The 17,430-nt window shown below is 41.9% G+C and overlaps 1 protein-coding gene across 1 annotated transcript in view; it reads right to left on the bottom strand.

Moving 5' to 3' along the window:
- Positions 1–16,577, bottom strand: part of LOC147035275 (extracellular calcium-sensing receptor-like) — a 36,351-nt gene extending 19,774 nt beyond the window's left edge. Inside the window, exons 1-2 of the mRNA XM_085865289.1 lie at positions 16,310–16,577; positions 6,213–6,511 (exon numbers count right to left, since the gene is read on the bottom strand). Of these exons, the coding sequence (XP_085721415.1) occupies positions 6,213–6,511; positions 16,310–16,526 (516 nt within the window). The 5' untranslated portion in view covers positions 16,527–16,577. The remainder of the gene's footprint in view (positions 1–6,212; positions 6,512–16,309) is intronic.
- Between the last annotated feature and the right edge of the window lie 853 nt (positions 16,578–17,430).

Here is a 17,430-nt window from a genome sequence, read left to right as displayed (position 1 = left end):
AGTCATATACTAGAACTACGTTGTCGATGGCACACCATCGCATATTCCCGCACGCCCTGCTTTGTCCAATTAACGCAAGGTGAAATTTTATTGATTTAAAAAGCAATAAGACAATTTTTTTTAATCGACCCCTATGACCCCAACCCCTCTGGCCCGGCCCCTTGGGGGTCATATCAAAAATCTGAAAGTGTTGTGCACTTCCCCATACACATATCTACTATTTCCCAAAGTTTCAAGTTCCTATTTCAAACGGTGAAGGAGTTACAGGGTAAGACAGACGGACGTACGGATGGACGGATGGACGGACGGACGGCGGAGACAATCAATATTCCCGCTTTTCTTCGAAAGCACGGGAATAATAATGAGGGAGAAATACAGTTGACTAATCAATGCAAACTCCTATCATTGTCTCCTGAAAGATCTTTCACAAGTGAATGTATCCATCACCTCTGCTCGCAGTTTCAATGATTTTCTGGGACACCACCATTGACGTCCTGAATGGCCATTGGCTCCCAAACTCTGATAGCTCATATTCCCTTATTTTAACAATAGATCTTGTATTTAATCCCATGAGGAGTCCAGACACCCTCCCCACCAGAAAGGTTGGTGGATAGGTCTGTTTAGTCGCCAACAACTTGACCATGTGACAGATGGTATAGTCTCTATGCACGAAGCAAGTGACGTCACAGCGGAAGGTAAGGCTCCGCCATATTGAGTGGCAAAAGATCATGGCTACCACGCACATGTCACGCAAACTTCTGGGCTATTTCCATGGATTAGATGATATTTCAGAGAAGAGGTACTGCGAAAAACTGAAGCTGTGTGGTCTTAGTGAAGATCCTTATATTATTTCAAAGGATAAATGGACAACAGAAAGGAAATTTTGGCCTCAAATCGTTTTCCCTGACATCTATGTTTACCTTGTTGAAACGCAGAGTCCTTACACTCAAGCCAGCCTGAAAGACTTCAAGAGTATGGATGCTTACTCATATTATGTCGCCGGGTTTGTTAGTGACATAATCTCGACAAAAGCTGACAAGAACTGTATTATCGTGAGGGCAAAGGTAAGCCTGTTTGCTTTCATTTCACTCTTATTGTATTCATTGTTGCTCGTTTTGTTCAGCAACCAGCGTCACTTTTTTAACCTGACTGCTGTTAGAAAGGCGATCTTGCTTATCTCATTCTGTCAATAAAACAAGGGATATAATGCATTTTAATGATACAAATCAGACAATATTTTGTAACCAGCAGCTATTTAATACCAACTGCTGAAATAACATATCAGAAATTAGTTACATACCGGAGACAAAATGAAGGCTACACAACCAGTCATGTTCGCCAAGTCGCCATTTTTCTCTTCTCAGAACCGATATCCAAAGATTTTGTCGGTCTACTTCGGCGGGAAAGCGGTAAAACTGCACTCCAGAGCCTTTAGTATATCGCTGAGTACATCTTGGGGCACAACAACTCTTACCCATTTGCAGAAAAAAAAAAATCGCTTGCTTGGAAATAACGGTGTAGTTGAAGTGGAGATTATCGGTTGTTATGAACACGGTATACTTTCTTGCCACTCAATATGGCGGAGCTGCCACAGTCACGTGACCGGTGACGTCATCTGAATAAAGCCTATTGGGCAATAGCATACCAGGAGCAGGTAAAAACCTGACCTGACAAATTTGTAAATACATCTACATAATGAGAGCGAAATGTTTGTTTATTTGTTTGTGAACCAACTCCTCTGAGCTCCTCAGGTTATCGCCACAAAACTTCATAGGACAACATTATTTACCACAGTGCACAAAAATAGGGGGTTTAAACAGTCATTTTCTCACAATTCATAAATTATAAACACCTGAGCTGCCACCTGTCATCATCTCTGCAAGGGTAGATCCATATATTCAATGCTTCATAGAAAGCCCATTTTCTTTTCCATTACTGATATATTTGGTGAGGTGGTAACCTCCGATCGTCAAAAATGATATCAAATGTGAAACATAACTGTCAATAAAGTCGTGACCATGATCGGTAAAATCGGTGAAGAAGGTATCACGTGACCTCTCAAATGCATTAATCATTCAACAACTGAACATAGTACAAAACACAACCGATGCATCGTTTTAAAGGTATTTTACTGCTCATCTCATGACATAACTCTCAAGGATGAAAAATGAGTGTGTAGAAAAATGGTTACCATCTTAGCAAACTTCACCAAATATACACCTCCAATTATACATACATCATATAGTTTAAAAAAAAAACTGGGTTTACATAGTGATTTGATTTCGATCGTAATTTGATCATAGATGTTTGATTAATTTAATCGTAGATGTGTCACTTATAATGAAAAAATATTTGGAGTGTGTATTTTTGGTAGAAACGGGAAGTCAATGTAAAAATTCATTCAGGAGATATAGACGTGGGTGGAGCAACCATTAAGGTGCTGTCACACTTTGACGATTGAGCCAGCAATGGCAACGTATAAAAATGTATGTAAAACGTTGGCGTACGCTGAAATTTTGATTTTTTTTTTAAGTTTTTGGCGTATTCATAACGAGTTGGTCGTATGCATAACATATTAGTAACGGGCACAGAACGTTTCGTTGTCTTATAGATAACTTATACCAACGAATGATTAGCGTGTTGTCGGCGTTAACAACCTATGCCCAACGATAGTCTAACTTAGGCACAGCGCGCTGCACGTATCGCCGACGATCACGTGGCGTAGCTTATTAAATAGCTGCCGCTCACCGATTCAAATCATAACCGCCTGAGAATTGGAAGTGTCAACATCGCAGTCACACCTTGACGATTTAGCCAGCATATGCCGACCTCTGAAAAATGTGTCTAAAACGCTGGCAGAATTCGAATACGTTATGGGTAGGTTTGGTTTACGTGAAGAGCACGCTGAAAAACGTTGGAGTACGCTGTCATGCGTCGTAGTACATCTCGTATGTCGTGAAATTTCAAGCATGCTGAAAATTTTACGACATACTCGCCGTATGGCTCACACGTTCCGCTACGCTAGGAATAAGTTGTAGGCACGATATGCGATCGTTGACACACGTCGACACAAGTTCCTTGTAAGTTACTCATAAGTCGAAACACGTCGAGGTAATGTTTAGCATTCACGAAACTTATTTTCTCCGTCAAGGCACATATTCTTTTTTTCTCCTTGGCTCCGTGAAGGCACGTGACGAAATATGTGAAGTTGTTGTTGTTGTGTTTTTTTTATTTTTTTTTAGTCTATCACGAATTTTAAAATATATTCGGACATTTGCTTTTAAGTTTCGACGTCGACATGACAATATGCTCAAACAGAAAATATTCACAGAGGAGGAACTAAGAATAAGACATGAGCAAACTGAAGAGGAAATCGGACGTGACGTAACGGCATGTGATGAAATATCGGCAGTTATTGTTTTTTTTTTTTTTTTAAACGCTGCCAATACGCCAGTATTTGGTAGCTGTAATTTAGAAACTCGTTCAGTAAGTTCTGTGGTCGTCCGGAAGACGTCAATCTAATACTTCTAAATACATCAATATGCGTTGGAGGTACGTTACACATAGGTTCAAAGCACGTTACTCATAGGTTAGAAATAATTTTTGGGTATGCTAAGCATTATCTCGACGTGTTTCGACTTATGAGTAGCTTACAAGTAATGTGCCTCGACGTGTGTCAACGATCGCATAACGTGCCTTGACATGTGTCAACGATCGTGTAATGTTCCTACAACATGTTACTCATATGTTGTAAATAAGTTTCGGGTACGCTAATCATTATCTCGACGTGTTTCGACTTATGAGTAACTTACAAGTAACGTGTGTCGACGTGTGTCAACGATCGTATAACGTGTCTACAACTTATGGCCAGCGTAGCGGAACGTGTGAGTCATACGCTGGCATACGTCGTAAAAGTTCAAGCATACTAAAATTTGAGGACAACCACAAAGTACAACGATGAAAGCCAGCATACTACGATGTATGGCAGTGTTTTTCAGCGTGCTCTTAATGTTATCAAAACTTACCCATAACGTATTCGACGTGTGCCAGCGTTTTAGACAAATTTTTCATAAGTCGGCAGACGCTGGCTGAATCGTCAAGATGTGACAGCGCCTTTAATTTTGGCAACCATTAATTTTTTTCTATTTTCAAATAGTTTCTGGTCATGGTCACAGACATATTTAATCACAGGTGAGATATATTTCATTTATTACAATCTTATCGATATTTCTGAGCAGTCAACGATGTCTTATCGAAGGGGCCATACAAAAATAACATAGCTCACACATGGGGGTTGGGAGTTGGATAGGGGTGGGTGTATGTCCAAACATTATTGAGTGTTACATTTGCAGTGGTTCGGGGGTGTTTCCAGAGCCGGCATATAATGACCTTTTTCGTTAATATTAAAACGAGCTATTAAAGGACTTTTTGGACGTTTCTGCGTAAGCTTTCCTATAACCTTGAATGAGGTTCTGATCGAGCTTTTTCTATTTGCCATGACATTGCTGAAATATCTTACTTCTACTACTTCTATGCCAGGTAGCCATCATTTTGTTGGGGGTGTGACTATGCTGCTGATGCTGTGCCCCTATACTAGTACACCAGTACTCATTTTGCTGACCTTGGAAGGATGATAGGCTGAGTTAACCCCACCTGGTGTTAATTCAGTGGACACGGGGCTCAAACTCAGGACTCTAAGATCCCAAGCCAGCCACCCAAGCCACTAAGCCAATACCAGGCTTATATCTCACTGTAAGCTGATCGATGGAAGAACAAAAAAAGTGATGTCACCTTTCTGGGAAGAGGAAGAAGAGGCTGCAGCAGTAAAATAGCTTTTCCATCTCTACGCAGTAAAGTAAAGTGAAATGTATTTTTGTTTGTGACCTTACCGCTTTGAGCTCCCAATGCTAATTCACGACAAAACTTTCCATGAACAGACTTTAACCACGATGCACCTAAATAGGCATTTTGAACTATCATGATGAGGTCATTTGGCCCATTATTTCCGTGATGCGCTTCAGAGTTAATTTATTTACGAGCATGAGGTAATTTTTTCACTGCAACTTCACTCCTTTACACCCAGTATGGCTTGTAGACCCAATAAGAAAGACCCTTGACACCCCTTATACCCTTTAATACCCATCTAGACCCTGTTGAGACCTTATAGACCCCCGCATAGCAATTTGGATCCTTTTGAGATATATTGACCCATTTGACACTTTTCAGACCCTTTAGACAATTTCAAACCATTTGGACACTTCTGACCCCTTTTGTTATTTTCCCCTTAAACCCATTAAACACTTTTGACACCTTTATGACCCTTAAAACACTTTAGGCCTTTTTGACCTTTTACGACCCTGAAGCCACTCCAGACCCCTCTACAACCCTTAGAAAATTGAAAAAAATTCTCCCCAAAATTGTTTTTGACGAACTTTTTTGCGCACCATTCACGTTGCATCACAATTTGCAATGACGAATCGAAACTGATATCTCAAAGTGAAACTGACATTAAAATTGAAACTGAAACAACTGATCCATGGATTATCGAATGGGAAACCACAATTAAATGCTGTGAGAACTACTGAATGTGAATTGCCGAAAGCAAAGCTATATGAGTATAGAGAGAGGGGCAGGTTGTGGACTGAAGAAGCGATGTGGAGAGGGATAGATGACTATTGGTGGTCGGTCGGTGTGGAAAGAACTTTGGTGATCTTCCTTCAGGCAGTAGGCCCAAAACTTACCTAAATTTGTTTCCCAGCGAGCTTTCATAATATCACCCTCATTCCCAAGCAGTACTTCCGAGATACAACAAGCATGGATTGGAAATCTTCGCTAGTGGAATTGGACGAGGATGCCAAGATTAACAGCTCAACCTACTGTTATATCTGCACACTGAGTATTTACACTGATTTCCTGTTTCTACCAATACACACTCATTTGAGATGAGATGTTGCTCGTTTGAAGTGAGATGTCGACAAACCCGTCAGTGATAGGTACCGTGCTAGTGCATAAATATGTTGAAGCTTTCAGTAAGTTTGCCAAGTTGTAAATACATACATGCATACAGTTTACACATATACAAGCTGCTGCTTGAGCTTGAGATCATTCTTTTAAAACATAACCTCAAAGGCAAATTTACAAAAAAGTAGTAACATCGGTAGATTTGAAAAATCAATTGCCACCACTATAAAAATGTCTAATGTGTTGTTTACCTGATTTACATTGACGGAAACAGTGTTGTTTATGGACCATTGGTGTTCAGGCTTCAATTTCACAAGGAATTCATAAAATCCAGGAATTTTCCCTGGCGCCTGTACAAAACCAATTGTGCCATCTAAGATATGTGCATATCGTGATGAAGAATACCGCTGTGATTTTATCCAGTCAGATGTGGCTATCCATGTTTTCCCGGTTACATTTTGTAACAGAAGCTCCTCAATCAAAGGCAATACATCTGTTTCACTTGAATACAAGATGATTACACGTGCACTTGTCTTCACGAAAAGATTGCCTTCATTCCGACAAAAAATGAATGTTGAACAGCACAATGAGAAAGGCAATTGTTTTTAAAGGAGTCTTTATCTTTAAAGCAAAATAGAAAAACACTGTTGGGAGGTTTTTGTTTGTCATCAACCACGATGTGTACCATATAGCACCACCCGGTGGTGGTGGGAGAGAGTGTTACAAGTCAGCTGTTGAGATGATTTGCAATTTTGCACTGTGCATGTGGCATAGTACAAGTGCTTTACTGACCTTTGCGAGAGGGAGGGGGTATTACTCTCCCACAGGGGCTGGGTGTCCCAGATGATGACCACCCTGGAAATCCCTGCCAGATGCATTTCCTGGGATTTCCTGGCTCATTCATGAGCAGGATATCTCAAAAATTTATTGGCAAATTTGAGACAGAACTTGGTGGATAGGATTGATGTGTGACAAAGACGAACTCACTAAATGTTGGTGAATAAACGGATCTGGATCCAGATACTATAATTTTAAAATTGAATCTTCACCATTGAAGATGGGGACAAAAATTATCGACACTGATAAAAAGCAGTGTGTGTGTGTGTGTGTGTGTGTGTGTGTGTGTGTGTGTGTGTGTGTGTGTGTGTGTGTGTGTGTGTGTGTGTGTGTGTTTCTCCTCCATAACTCCAAAATAATAAAACCTAGCAGCCTGAATCGTTGCATCCATGTGATGAAAACTCCACGGAAGTGCAAGAGTGAAAATTGGATGTTTGAGTTAATTAAAACACTCCTTTTGAAGAAAATTAACGGTCTTATTTAATTATATCCTTCATCAGGCGATCCTCGGTCACCTCGTTGTCTGGGGTCTTCAGGCGTTTCCTGGGTAACCTCACTGGGGTCTGAAGGAGGAGGAGGAGAAGATTGGGACCATACTCTGTGCAGAGCGGTAGTGCTGCTGAAGCAGTTTCCTTGGCTATTGAGCACTATCCTGGATGGATCGCCACTCCGACACAGTATCCCAGCATGCTGGCAATGATTTTCCAGATCTTGGAAGTATGACAGGCCGAGTGAACCCCACCTGGTATTAATTCAACAGCTGAGCGGGATTTGAACTCAGTACCCTCAGATCCAAAGCCTACCACCCAAACCATTAAGCCAACACCAGGCAGGGGGTCTGAAGCTGCCATGTTTTTTGGTCAAATCAACCATACCTTGACTTGGAACAGGCCACAACGATTTCTTAACGATAAAGTTTTTTTTCACTTTCCTCACTGATATTATCAAATGCCTGTTCATCATAGCTATGAATCGCTGGGTATATTGCAATGCTTATAAACGCCTGGAGACGCCAGTGTTCATGGCGTTATTTAGTTTGAAAATATATGAATAACTGAGAGAATCTCTTAAATGATGCATTACTAGAAAATGTAAGCTCCGTATTTGAAAGTATCAGCAGTTCCGACTCCAAAAAAGCATTGATTTATCCAATTCAGACATTGCATGGGCATTTCCCAGTGCAGAGTTGGATCAACGGCAATTGGTAATCGCTTGCCAATCCAGGCGTTCCGTGGGAGTTCTTGCTTGAGTGCTGAATCCATAGATCGAGGTGGACAATGCAGTTCGTGTCCTGATCGGGATATACAGTTGACAATTGCTGCAACGTAGAGGTATGTATACAGTACACACGGGCGTTGTACATATGGGTAGCTTTAGATCTGTTCAGACTCTTCGCAGCTGGGCCGTCTTAAGGCATGGGCACACTGGGCAGTTGCACAGGGGCCCCACAAATCTAGCGGCCTCATGCCGCCATATTGTTTATGAGAGATCTCTTGGCAGAGTGGATAATTACTCGACCTCTCGCTGGAAAGGCCTGGGATTCAAATTCCTTTTCAAATTGTATTTATAATATAAATAAATTTTGCATATGTATAAGACAAATGATATTTCTTATTATGTTGTTAATGTGCAATAATATTGTATTGTTTTCGCAATAATATTGTGTTGTTTTAAGGTTGTTAATCTGACTTGCAGCTGTGCATTTTAATTGCCTAATTGGTGCGAGGTTGTATGTTGGTGTTTGCATGGAAAATGACATTCTGAAGACCATTAACATCAAGCCAATTATAAATCAATTCTCTGCAAATAAATTTCACAAATGTTTGTGTTAATTAAGAATTAAAAAATTCACATTGTAACATCTCTGTCTGTACGGTGTTCCAATTAATTATTATCATTCATATGTTGAAATGTTTGTTCTTTTCAAGGCGTATGTTATATTGTTCTAAAGTTTGTGTTGATTATTCCTCACTTTACAGAATGTTTTTTTTATGTTTTCATTGATTTTGTTGAAAGTACCAATAAACCTGTCGGCTTAATTTCATTGACCGTTAACATTTTTATTCCCGTTGGTGGGTGGGTCGGGGCCACAGTGCATTGCTTAGCCCAGGGCCTACAATGATGTTAAGACGGCCCTGCTTCAAACGTGTGTGGACATGCCATGCCTGTTACGGGTGCCGTGGTGGCAAAGTTTCATCCCTTATCTTAGGGAGATTCTCTCAGGTTTTCCTTTGTCCTCACGCCTGTTTCTAAAGCATTTGGTTATTGGATTTGCTTTATAAAGGTTATATTTTTCTCTTTGTGAGTTTCAAAGCAAAATATATTTGATAACACCAGATTTTTGAGGCATTTGCCATATTGACATATTTTCTAAATTACCAAGCCAATTGTTTTTTCCACCCATCACATGCATACAGCTGTTTATAAAGAATAATGTTTGCTGAAGAAGAATGTTTGTGAACATCTCCCTGAAACGTCCATATAAATGTAACAATTTTCTTTGAAAGCTACTCGAGGTTTCTGGGTTTGTAGCCGATACAAATACGTGCTGTATTCGGTAATCACACAAACTCTAACCTGCCAATTCGCGAAAAATTGCCGACATTGGCCAAACATGAAGTTATGTTGTGTTGTGTTGTATTGTGTTGTGTTCACAAAGCATAACATATTCTCTCTGATCTCTGTCTCTCTGTCTGTCTGTTTGTCTCTGTGTCTATCTCTCTCTGTCTGTCTGTCTCTCTCCTCTCTCTCTGTTTGTCTCTCTCCTGTCTGTCTCTCTCCTCTCTGTCTCTCTCTGTATCTCTCTCTCTCTCTCTCTCTCTCTCTCTCTCTCTCTCTCTCTCTCTCTCTCTCTCTCTCTCTCTCTCTCTCTCTCTCTCTCTCTCTCTCTCTCTCTCTCTAATTTCTAAATTACCAAGCCAATTGTTTTTTCCACCCATCACATGCATACAGCTGTTTATAAAGAATAATGTTTGTGAACATCTCCCTGAAACGTCTATATAAATGTAACATTTTTCTGTGAAAGCCACTCAAGGTTTCTGGGTTTGTAGCCAGTCTGTTGCCAGACATGTTCGCATGGGAGTTTGTCGCCGGACGTGTCCGCATGGGGGTTTGTCGCCGGACGTGTCCGCATGGGAGTTTAGCGCCGGACGTGTCCACATGGGAGTTTGTCGCCGAACGTGTCCGGATGGGAGTTTGTCATCAGACATGTCTGGATGGAAGTTTGTTGCCGGACGTGTCTGATGGGAGTTTGTCGCCAGACGTGTCTGCATGGGAGTTTGTCGCCAGACGTGTCTGCATGGGAGTTTGTCGCAGAACGTGTCCACATGGGAGTTTGTTGCTGAATGTGTCTGGATGGGAGTTTGTCTCCGGACGTGTATGCGCAGTGTTTGTGTCTGGATGGGAGTTTGTGTCCAGGTGCTATTAATGTCTCGGCGGGAGTTTATCTGCGGACATGTCCGAGGAGTGTTTGTCTCTGGACAGATTGGTTCCGGACATGTCCTGGTGGTGTTCGACTCTGGACTGTGTTTATCTCAGGCCATGTATGGGCGGTGTTTGTCTCTCGGTGGTATTTCTAGTATGAGCAGTAGAAAATGGATTTCAGACATTATTTTGTTTCCATCTTCACTGTTATTCTATGCAGAATCATTTTGATGAGACGGTATGAATCGTAACTGACGCTCAACCACACGTGTGCCTTTCCTTCCTCTCACTGCCACCCCCCCACTTCCACACTGTTCCTCCCTCCTCGCTCCCCCTCTCTCCTTGCTCCCCCTTCATCCTCGCTCACCCCTCTCTCCCCCTCCCCTCTCCCTTTCCCCTCTACCCTCTCTCTTTCCCCCCCCCTCTCCTCTCTTTCCCCACTCCCTCCCCTCTCTCTTTCCCCCCTCCCTCTCCTCTGTCTTTCCCCCTCTATCTCCTCACTCTCCTTCAATCCCACTCTATCACTCCCCTCTTCCCCCCCCCATCTCAGTGTTCCTGTCAGTGAAGCAACAGGTGGTATTTGGTTGCACATAATAACTGAAGGTCTCATGGTTTTGGCAGGCATATTTGATTGAAGGAAAATATTTGAAAAATTCTCTCACTTGAACTGCTGCACAAAACGACCTGAAACTTCAAAATTATGATCGAGTTGTGATGGAGAATATACAGGGTGTTCGTAAAGTCCTTGAGTAGTTTTAAATATTTATTTAACTAAACCCATTAGTGATCGAATGATAAGATTATTTGCATTATATAGTATTACTAACACATTTTATTCTGCTGCAGATTTTATTGGTTCATGCATGGCATTCTCAGAGCATGGCAAGAAATCGATCGTGGGTTGGATGTGCTGAGGGCCACAAAAGGAAGCCAAATTGAAGTTTTATAAAACGTTATTGTGTAATTCATTTAATGAATGAAACTCTATTGTGTAACTCTTATAATAAAACTCTATTGTGTACTCCATATTATGCACAAAACAGCATCATTCTATCTCTAACGGGTTCAGTTAAATAAATATTTAAAACCACTCAAGGACTTTACGAACACCCTGTATGAATTTTTTTTTCAACCTGATCGGATACATGGTCTGGCAGCTATAATTATTAAATTTTTTTGAATTTATTCTTTCTTCTGTTCTTAAACAATTAAGAACAATCTTAATTAAAGTTCTTTCTGATTTTTTAATTTTTTAATTTTTGGATAAGGCTGACTTGGCTGTGCCTGGATGGGTTTGAGGGTAGAGTTGTCGTAGTTGAAAACCGAGTCCTATCCAGGTTCCTTTTGATGACTTCAATGCAATCCCTGTTTTATTTGGTGTTCCATTTGATTTGAATTTAATTTTTTTTAATTACATTTGCATCATTGTTTAATTACATCATTGTTCATAGTTTTATGCAAGACTACACGGGGTAAGTATTCCATAAATACCATCAAGTTTGTTATCAATTTAATATTTAGAAATCGTTTGCATTGTTTTATAGTCAATAATTTTATTTGTTCTATAAAATGAAGTTGTTCTCCTTTAATATTATTTTGTCTATAAAATGAATATTCATGGTAGAGTGAGGTGATAATGTGACAGTGGGACCATTGTTGGATACAAGAAGCAATGTAATGATCAAACATCAGGGTAGAGGGAAGAGTGGAGGAAAAACAGCAACCTGCAAGCAAGAGTTTTGAAATAGATTGAGTTAATAGGGGCAATAAACACAAGTATTCACTAACAATAAGTATTGGTTCAAAAGATGGTGATCATTGCTCATAGTTTTATGCAACAACTCCACAAGTAAAATAAGTTTGTTGGTAACTGTCATTTGCATGTGAAACCCTTGAAAAAGCAGTGTTTATTCTAATATTAATGATGTACCATTAATGTTTTTTTTAATTGTTCAAACATGGAACACTCATTGCTAAAGATATATCATGACATGTCAACAAAATTCTTCATTGAAAGTTCAAAAAATATGGAGACAAAAATAAACATTACATCAATTATTTGATACAGTCAGGCACCCCACCTTCTTGACTTTGAACTTTTAAGTTGAGAGCTTGGAGTTTGAACTCTCTTTATGGCATCCAAGGTCACCATCTCTCATGGCCCATTTGCAGATTGATGGAGTAATGCTCTCCACCTTTGGGCTGGTGCTCCTGCCTCAGACCTTGCCCTCTTGATGCCATTGAAAGCAAGACCCTCAAAATCATTGGGATTGCCCATGACAAAGTTCTGAGTGTTTAGGCCTGTTTCTTTCAAATCACAAACAGGTTGGTGGCCTCTGTTTTCTACCACCTCACTTTTGGTCTTCTGCCTTCTGCCCTCTCTTAGCTCTGTCCCTCCCAAGTTTCTGCAGTGTGCACAAGTTCTGCCAATAATTCTTTTCTTGTTAAGCTACCAAAATCCAGGTTCACTGCTCACCTCCACTCATTTGCTCTTTTCTCTTGTTGGTCGAACCAACTTCCCAAGTTTATATATTCAGTTCCATTGTTCTGTCCAGGGATTCAAGATAGCTGTTCACCACTTCCCCGTTAATAATCATGATCTCTTGTACTCCAAATGACCACATTGCCAAGCACTTCCTTTTCCATGTTATTGTGATTTTCCTCTCTTCCTCACCTCTTTACATTTGTTAGTTGTCAGTTGGTTTGATCCTTTTCTGTTGCATCCCTACTTTCCCCCTTATCTTCTTCCTGCATTTAATTCAGTTTGTGCGGAGCTTGTTCACCCCCATGTATCATTCTATTACTCCCCTTGATCTTACTCTCACCCTCACTTATACTCTGCTGTAGGTGTTTCCCCCTTTCCATTTTGTTCCCTTCTATTCTGCTCTTGGTCTTCCATGAACCTCTATCATGTGTACAAAAAATAACAATAATAATAAAAACAAGAAACGTGAGCCTGAATTAACAGAATACTGTGCATGTTTTGTTGTCATGTCTGACCTGTCTCTGTTATCATCTGAGCTCAAGTGTTTGAACACTGGTATTGCAGCACGATCTGAAGTTCGAATCCCGGATAGTGGCAAGATCATGGCGGGTGGTTACACCTACGAATGGTCTGGTCACTCTGATAGTTACCATGCCCAAGGAGTTTCTGCAGTTGTGTCCAATAAGCTGACTCCAGTGATAATTGAGGTAACACCGGTCAACAAGCGTATTATGAGACAAAAGATTTGTCGCTCCTTGGGGGTCATTTCCCTGCTCTCTGTATATGCTCTAACTGAGGAGAGTGATCTCACAATGAAGGATGCATTCTGTGCCATGCTCGAGTCTGTGGTTGATCAGTGCCCCAGGCGAGATACTCTTCTAGTCTTGGTGGATTTCAATGCATTGATTGGCACTGATCGGGATTGTTATGAGACATATGTTGGTCCCCATGGGTCTGGAACTGTGAACCAGAATAGCACCAAGTTCCTTGACTTTGCAATCAGTCGTGGAAGTAGGGTGGCTGTATAATGGTTTCAGCACCCACAGGCTCATCGCTGGACTTGGTATTCCAACGCTGGTGGTGTGGCAAAGGAGATTGACCATGTGCTCATTGATGGTTGCTGGGGGATGATCCAGAATGGCAGCGTCTACCAGAGTGCGCAGTTCCTCAATACCGACCACAGGCTTGTTGTGGCAACTCTGAAGTTGCAGCTTAAATTCAGGAGAATGTTACCATCCCAGCCTAGGTTGGATGTTGGCAAGCTCAATGATGAAAGGGTAGCTGAGGAGTTTGCGAGCAGACTGAGTGGAGATTTTGGGGGTCTGGATTGCTTTGGGGAATCCTGATTAGTTGTGGAGTGTATTGAAGACCACCATCCTTGATGTTGCTCATGGATGTCTTGGAACTCACAGTAGGGCAAATAAGAATTATTTCTCTCAAGGGACACTGGATGCCATTGATCAGAGTTGCAAGGCCAGGCTTAATGGTAGAGCTTAGTTGTTCAGGGATTTGAGGCGTAAAGCTGTATGTGCGCTGAGGGCAGACAGGTAGGTATATGTGCGAGGAGTCTATGAGGGGGTAGAGCATCACCTGTGTTCTATTGATTCTTGTCCTGCTTACAGAGGAATTGGCACATTGCATTTCTCCAAGCCCATCCCTCGGTGTACTGTAGTTGGAGAGAAGGATGGTAGGCTCTTGACAGAGGAGTCCAAAGTGAAGTCCTGCTGGGCCGGTTACTTTGAGTGGCTGTACCAGGCTTATCAACCAGCTGTTGAATTGGATGTCAGGGGTGTCACTACCCTCTTGCTGACCCTCCAATCAACTATGATCCACCTTTGTTTGTGGAAACACAGGCTGCGGCGAACGAGTTGAAATGCAGGAAAGCTCCTGGGATCTGTGGCATCCATGCTGAACTTTTCAAGATTGGTGGAAATGCTGTACTCATGTCATTGCATGCATTTCTGTGCTTTACCTGGAACACAGGCATCATCCCAACATCATCCCAACGGGCATGTTTGCGAGAGGGGCTTGGTGTCCCTCTCTGAAAATAAAATAGTGATTGCCAGGAATGCAAAAACTATTGAGCGGTGTTGCTGCTCTCAGTGCCGGGCAAGTTCTTTTCTCGAATAATTATTGATGGTGTGCGTTAGCATCTGTTTGAGCACCAGTGCCCAGAACAGTCAGGCTTTACACCAAAGCAGTCAACAATTGACCGTATTGTTGCTATTAGGGTCCTCACTGAACGCAGGCTGGAACATCGGCACGAGGTGCGTGGAGCCTATGTTGATCAATGCAAAGTGTTTGAGTTCTTGAATCGGGATGCCATCTCAATAGTTCTAGGTCTTCGTGGGATGCCACCAAAACTGATCAATCTGATGTTTGAATGATACTCTGCTTCTGAGAGTGCTCTGAGATGTGATGATACCATCTCTGAATTATTTACATTTGTTGCTGGAGTTTGTCAGGGGTGTTAACTGGACTCCACACTTTTCAGCACTTGTATGGATTGGATTGTGGGGAGGATGTCGGAGAGATCAAGCTGTGCTGCATCATTTGGGAATGTCAAGATCTTTGACCTTGATTTTGCAGATGATGCATTCATCTTTGTGGAGACTGAATATAATTTTGGGTGCTCTTGAGGTGCTGAAAGAGCAGTTGGAGCCACTGGGAATATGGGTTCCCTGTGTCAAAACTCAGACCCAGGCTTTCAGTGACATCTTGGATGCTGCTACCCTGTCTGTACCTGTTTGTGTTGAGGATATTGAGGTTCCAGAGAGATTCACTTACCTTGGCATTGATATTCATGTCTCTGTTGGCTGTGAGCCAGAGGTAAATAGACGTCTGAGTCGGGCCTGGGGAGTCATGGATTCACTGGATCTTGGGGTGTGGCACTGTCGGCACCTGTGCAGGAGGACGAAAGTCTGAATCCTCAGGTCCTTGGCGCTTCCAGGGATCTGAGATGGAGATTTAATTCCTTTGGTAGCAGGTCACTTTCGAGAAACCTTGGCTATCACTGGTCGAAATTTCTGTCCAATGAGTGGTTGGTGAGAGATACTCAAATGAGATTTGTCCCTGCATCGTCTGTGAGCAACAGCTGCGGCTGTATGAACATGTGGCTTGTTTACCTGACACTGATCCTGTTCACCAGATTTTCTCAGCGATGGAGCCTCTTGAGTGGGGGAGTCTAAGGGGCCAACCACGTGCCTTGCGGTTGCCGCAGGTTGATCAGCATCTCAAGTAGATGGGGATGGGCCAGTCATCTGCCTGGGCGATGGCCAGACAGAGGCCCCTGGAGTGCTGGAGGAAAGTGGATGCAGCGATGCGCTGTTCTGGCGCCTGCTCCCATACCTGACCTGACCTGATTAAGAGAATTGTGAGAGAAGTCTCAGGAGGCAACACTGAACATATTTTGGGAAATGCCTTTAAATTTGAGTCAAGCTCACTCAATTGATGATGTCCTGTGTTAAAAAAAAATTGAAAAGAAAAAAGAACCATGATCGAATATTATCACAATTCACATTGAAAATGGAAAAAAAACCCATTAAATTTGAGTTCAAATTTTTTGCAGAGAAATGTAAATCAAATAACAAAAGCAGACCTTACCAAGCTGTTCAAAGGTTTTTGGACTTTTCACTTTTGGTAACAATTCATGGAATGCAATACAAACTCCTCTGCTTTCGATTTCATTCAAAATCTGATTTAAACCAGTTCGACCAAAATCATCATCAACAGCTATGGCACCAACAAACACCCATTCAAAATGGAGCACCAAGTGGGTGATGGCATTGGCATGGTGCAAGTCACTGGGTACAGTTCTCATGAAACTGGGGAATACCTTCTTGTTACTTAAACATTTGCAGGCTGATGAACCACTAATCTAAATGAGGAAAGAAAGCTTCTATGATTTGCAAAAACAATATACTTTATCTTGGAATGTACATTGTCTTCTACATATATTTTCAAGTACCCTCTTAAAGAGGTTCAGTCATTCAAACTCTTGGGTCTCACTCTCAGCCATGATCTCTTTTGGGCAAGCCACATTTCAAAGTTAGCCTCCAAAACCAGCCAGTGACTGGGCATCCTCCATCATGCAAATTCCTTCCTTGGCACACCTGAACTCTAATCTACCTTCAAGGCCTTCATCCACAGCTTGCTGGATTGCTGCCCTCCCCCTCTACGCTGGCTCCCTCCCTCACACCTTGCTCAGCTTAATGCCATGGAAACCAAGGCCCACATGAAGTTTAGAATATCACGTGTTGAAGCTAAGCATATGGGCCTATCACTTCACCATTGCAGATAGGTCAGTGGTCTCTCTGTCTTCTACAGCCTCTTTTCTGTTCTTTGTGTCAGCCCCCTCCCCAGGTTTCTACAGGGCATACAAAGTCCACCATCAACCCTGGTGCAGCTATTAAATCCAGGATCACTGTTTACCTCCACTCATTTGTTCCTCTGTTTCCTGCCGATGCAACCAACTTTCACATGCTCTTCAATTTTAGTTTTCCCTCCAGGTCTTCTGGACAGCTGTTCACCACCATCTCTCAGATTGACACCAATCCAAAACCATGATATTTTCTCCCCTCATTAACCACCCTCCTCCCCCACTGATACCCCACCACAATCCCTGCTCTTTCCAAATTTCTAGTTCTCCCTCCTGAGTGTTCCCATCTATATCCATCTTGTACACCCAATGTATACTCTCCTGCCCCACCATTCCTCTGCACACT

Source organism: Eptatretus burgeri, chromosome 1, assembly GCF_056783735.1.
Source record: "Eptatretus burgeri isolate ZD-2024b chromosome 1, Ebu_testis_v1, whole genome shotgun sequence".
Classification (NCBI taxonomy): Eukaryota; Metazoa; Chordata; class Myxini; order Myxiniformes; family Myxinidae; genus Eptatretus; species Eptatretus burgeri.
This window is presented reverse-complemented; position numbering and strand designations above follow the sequence as displayed.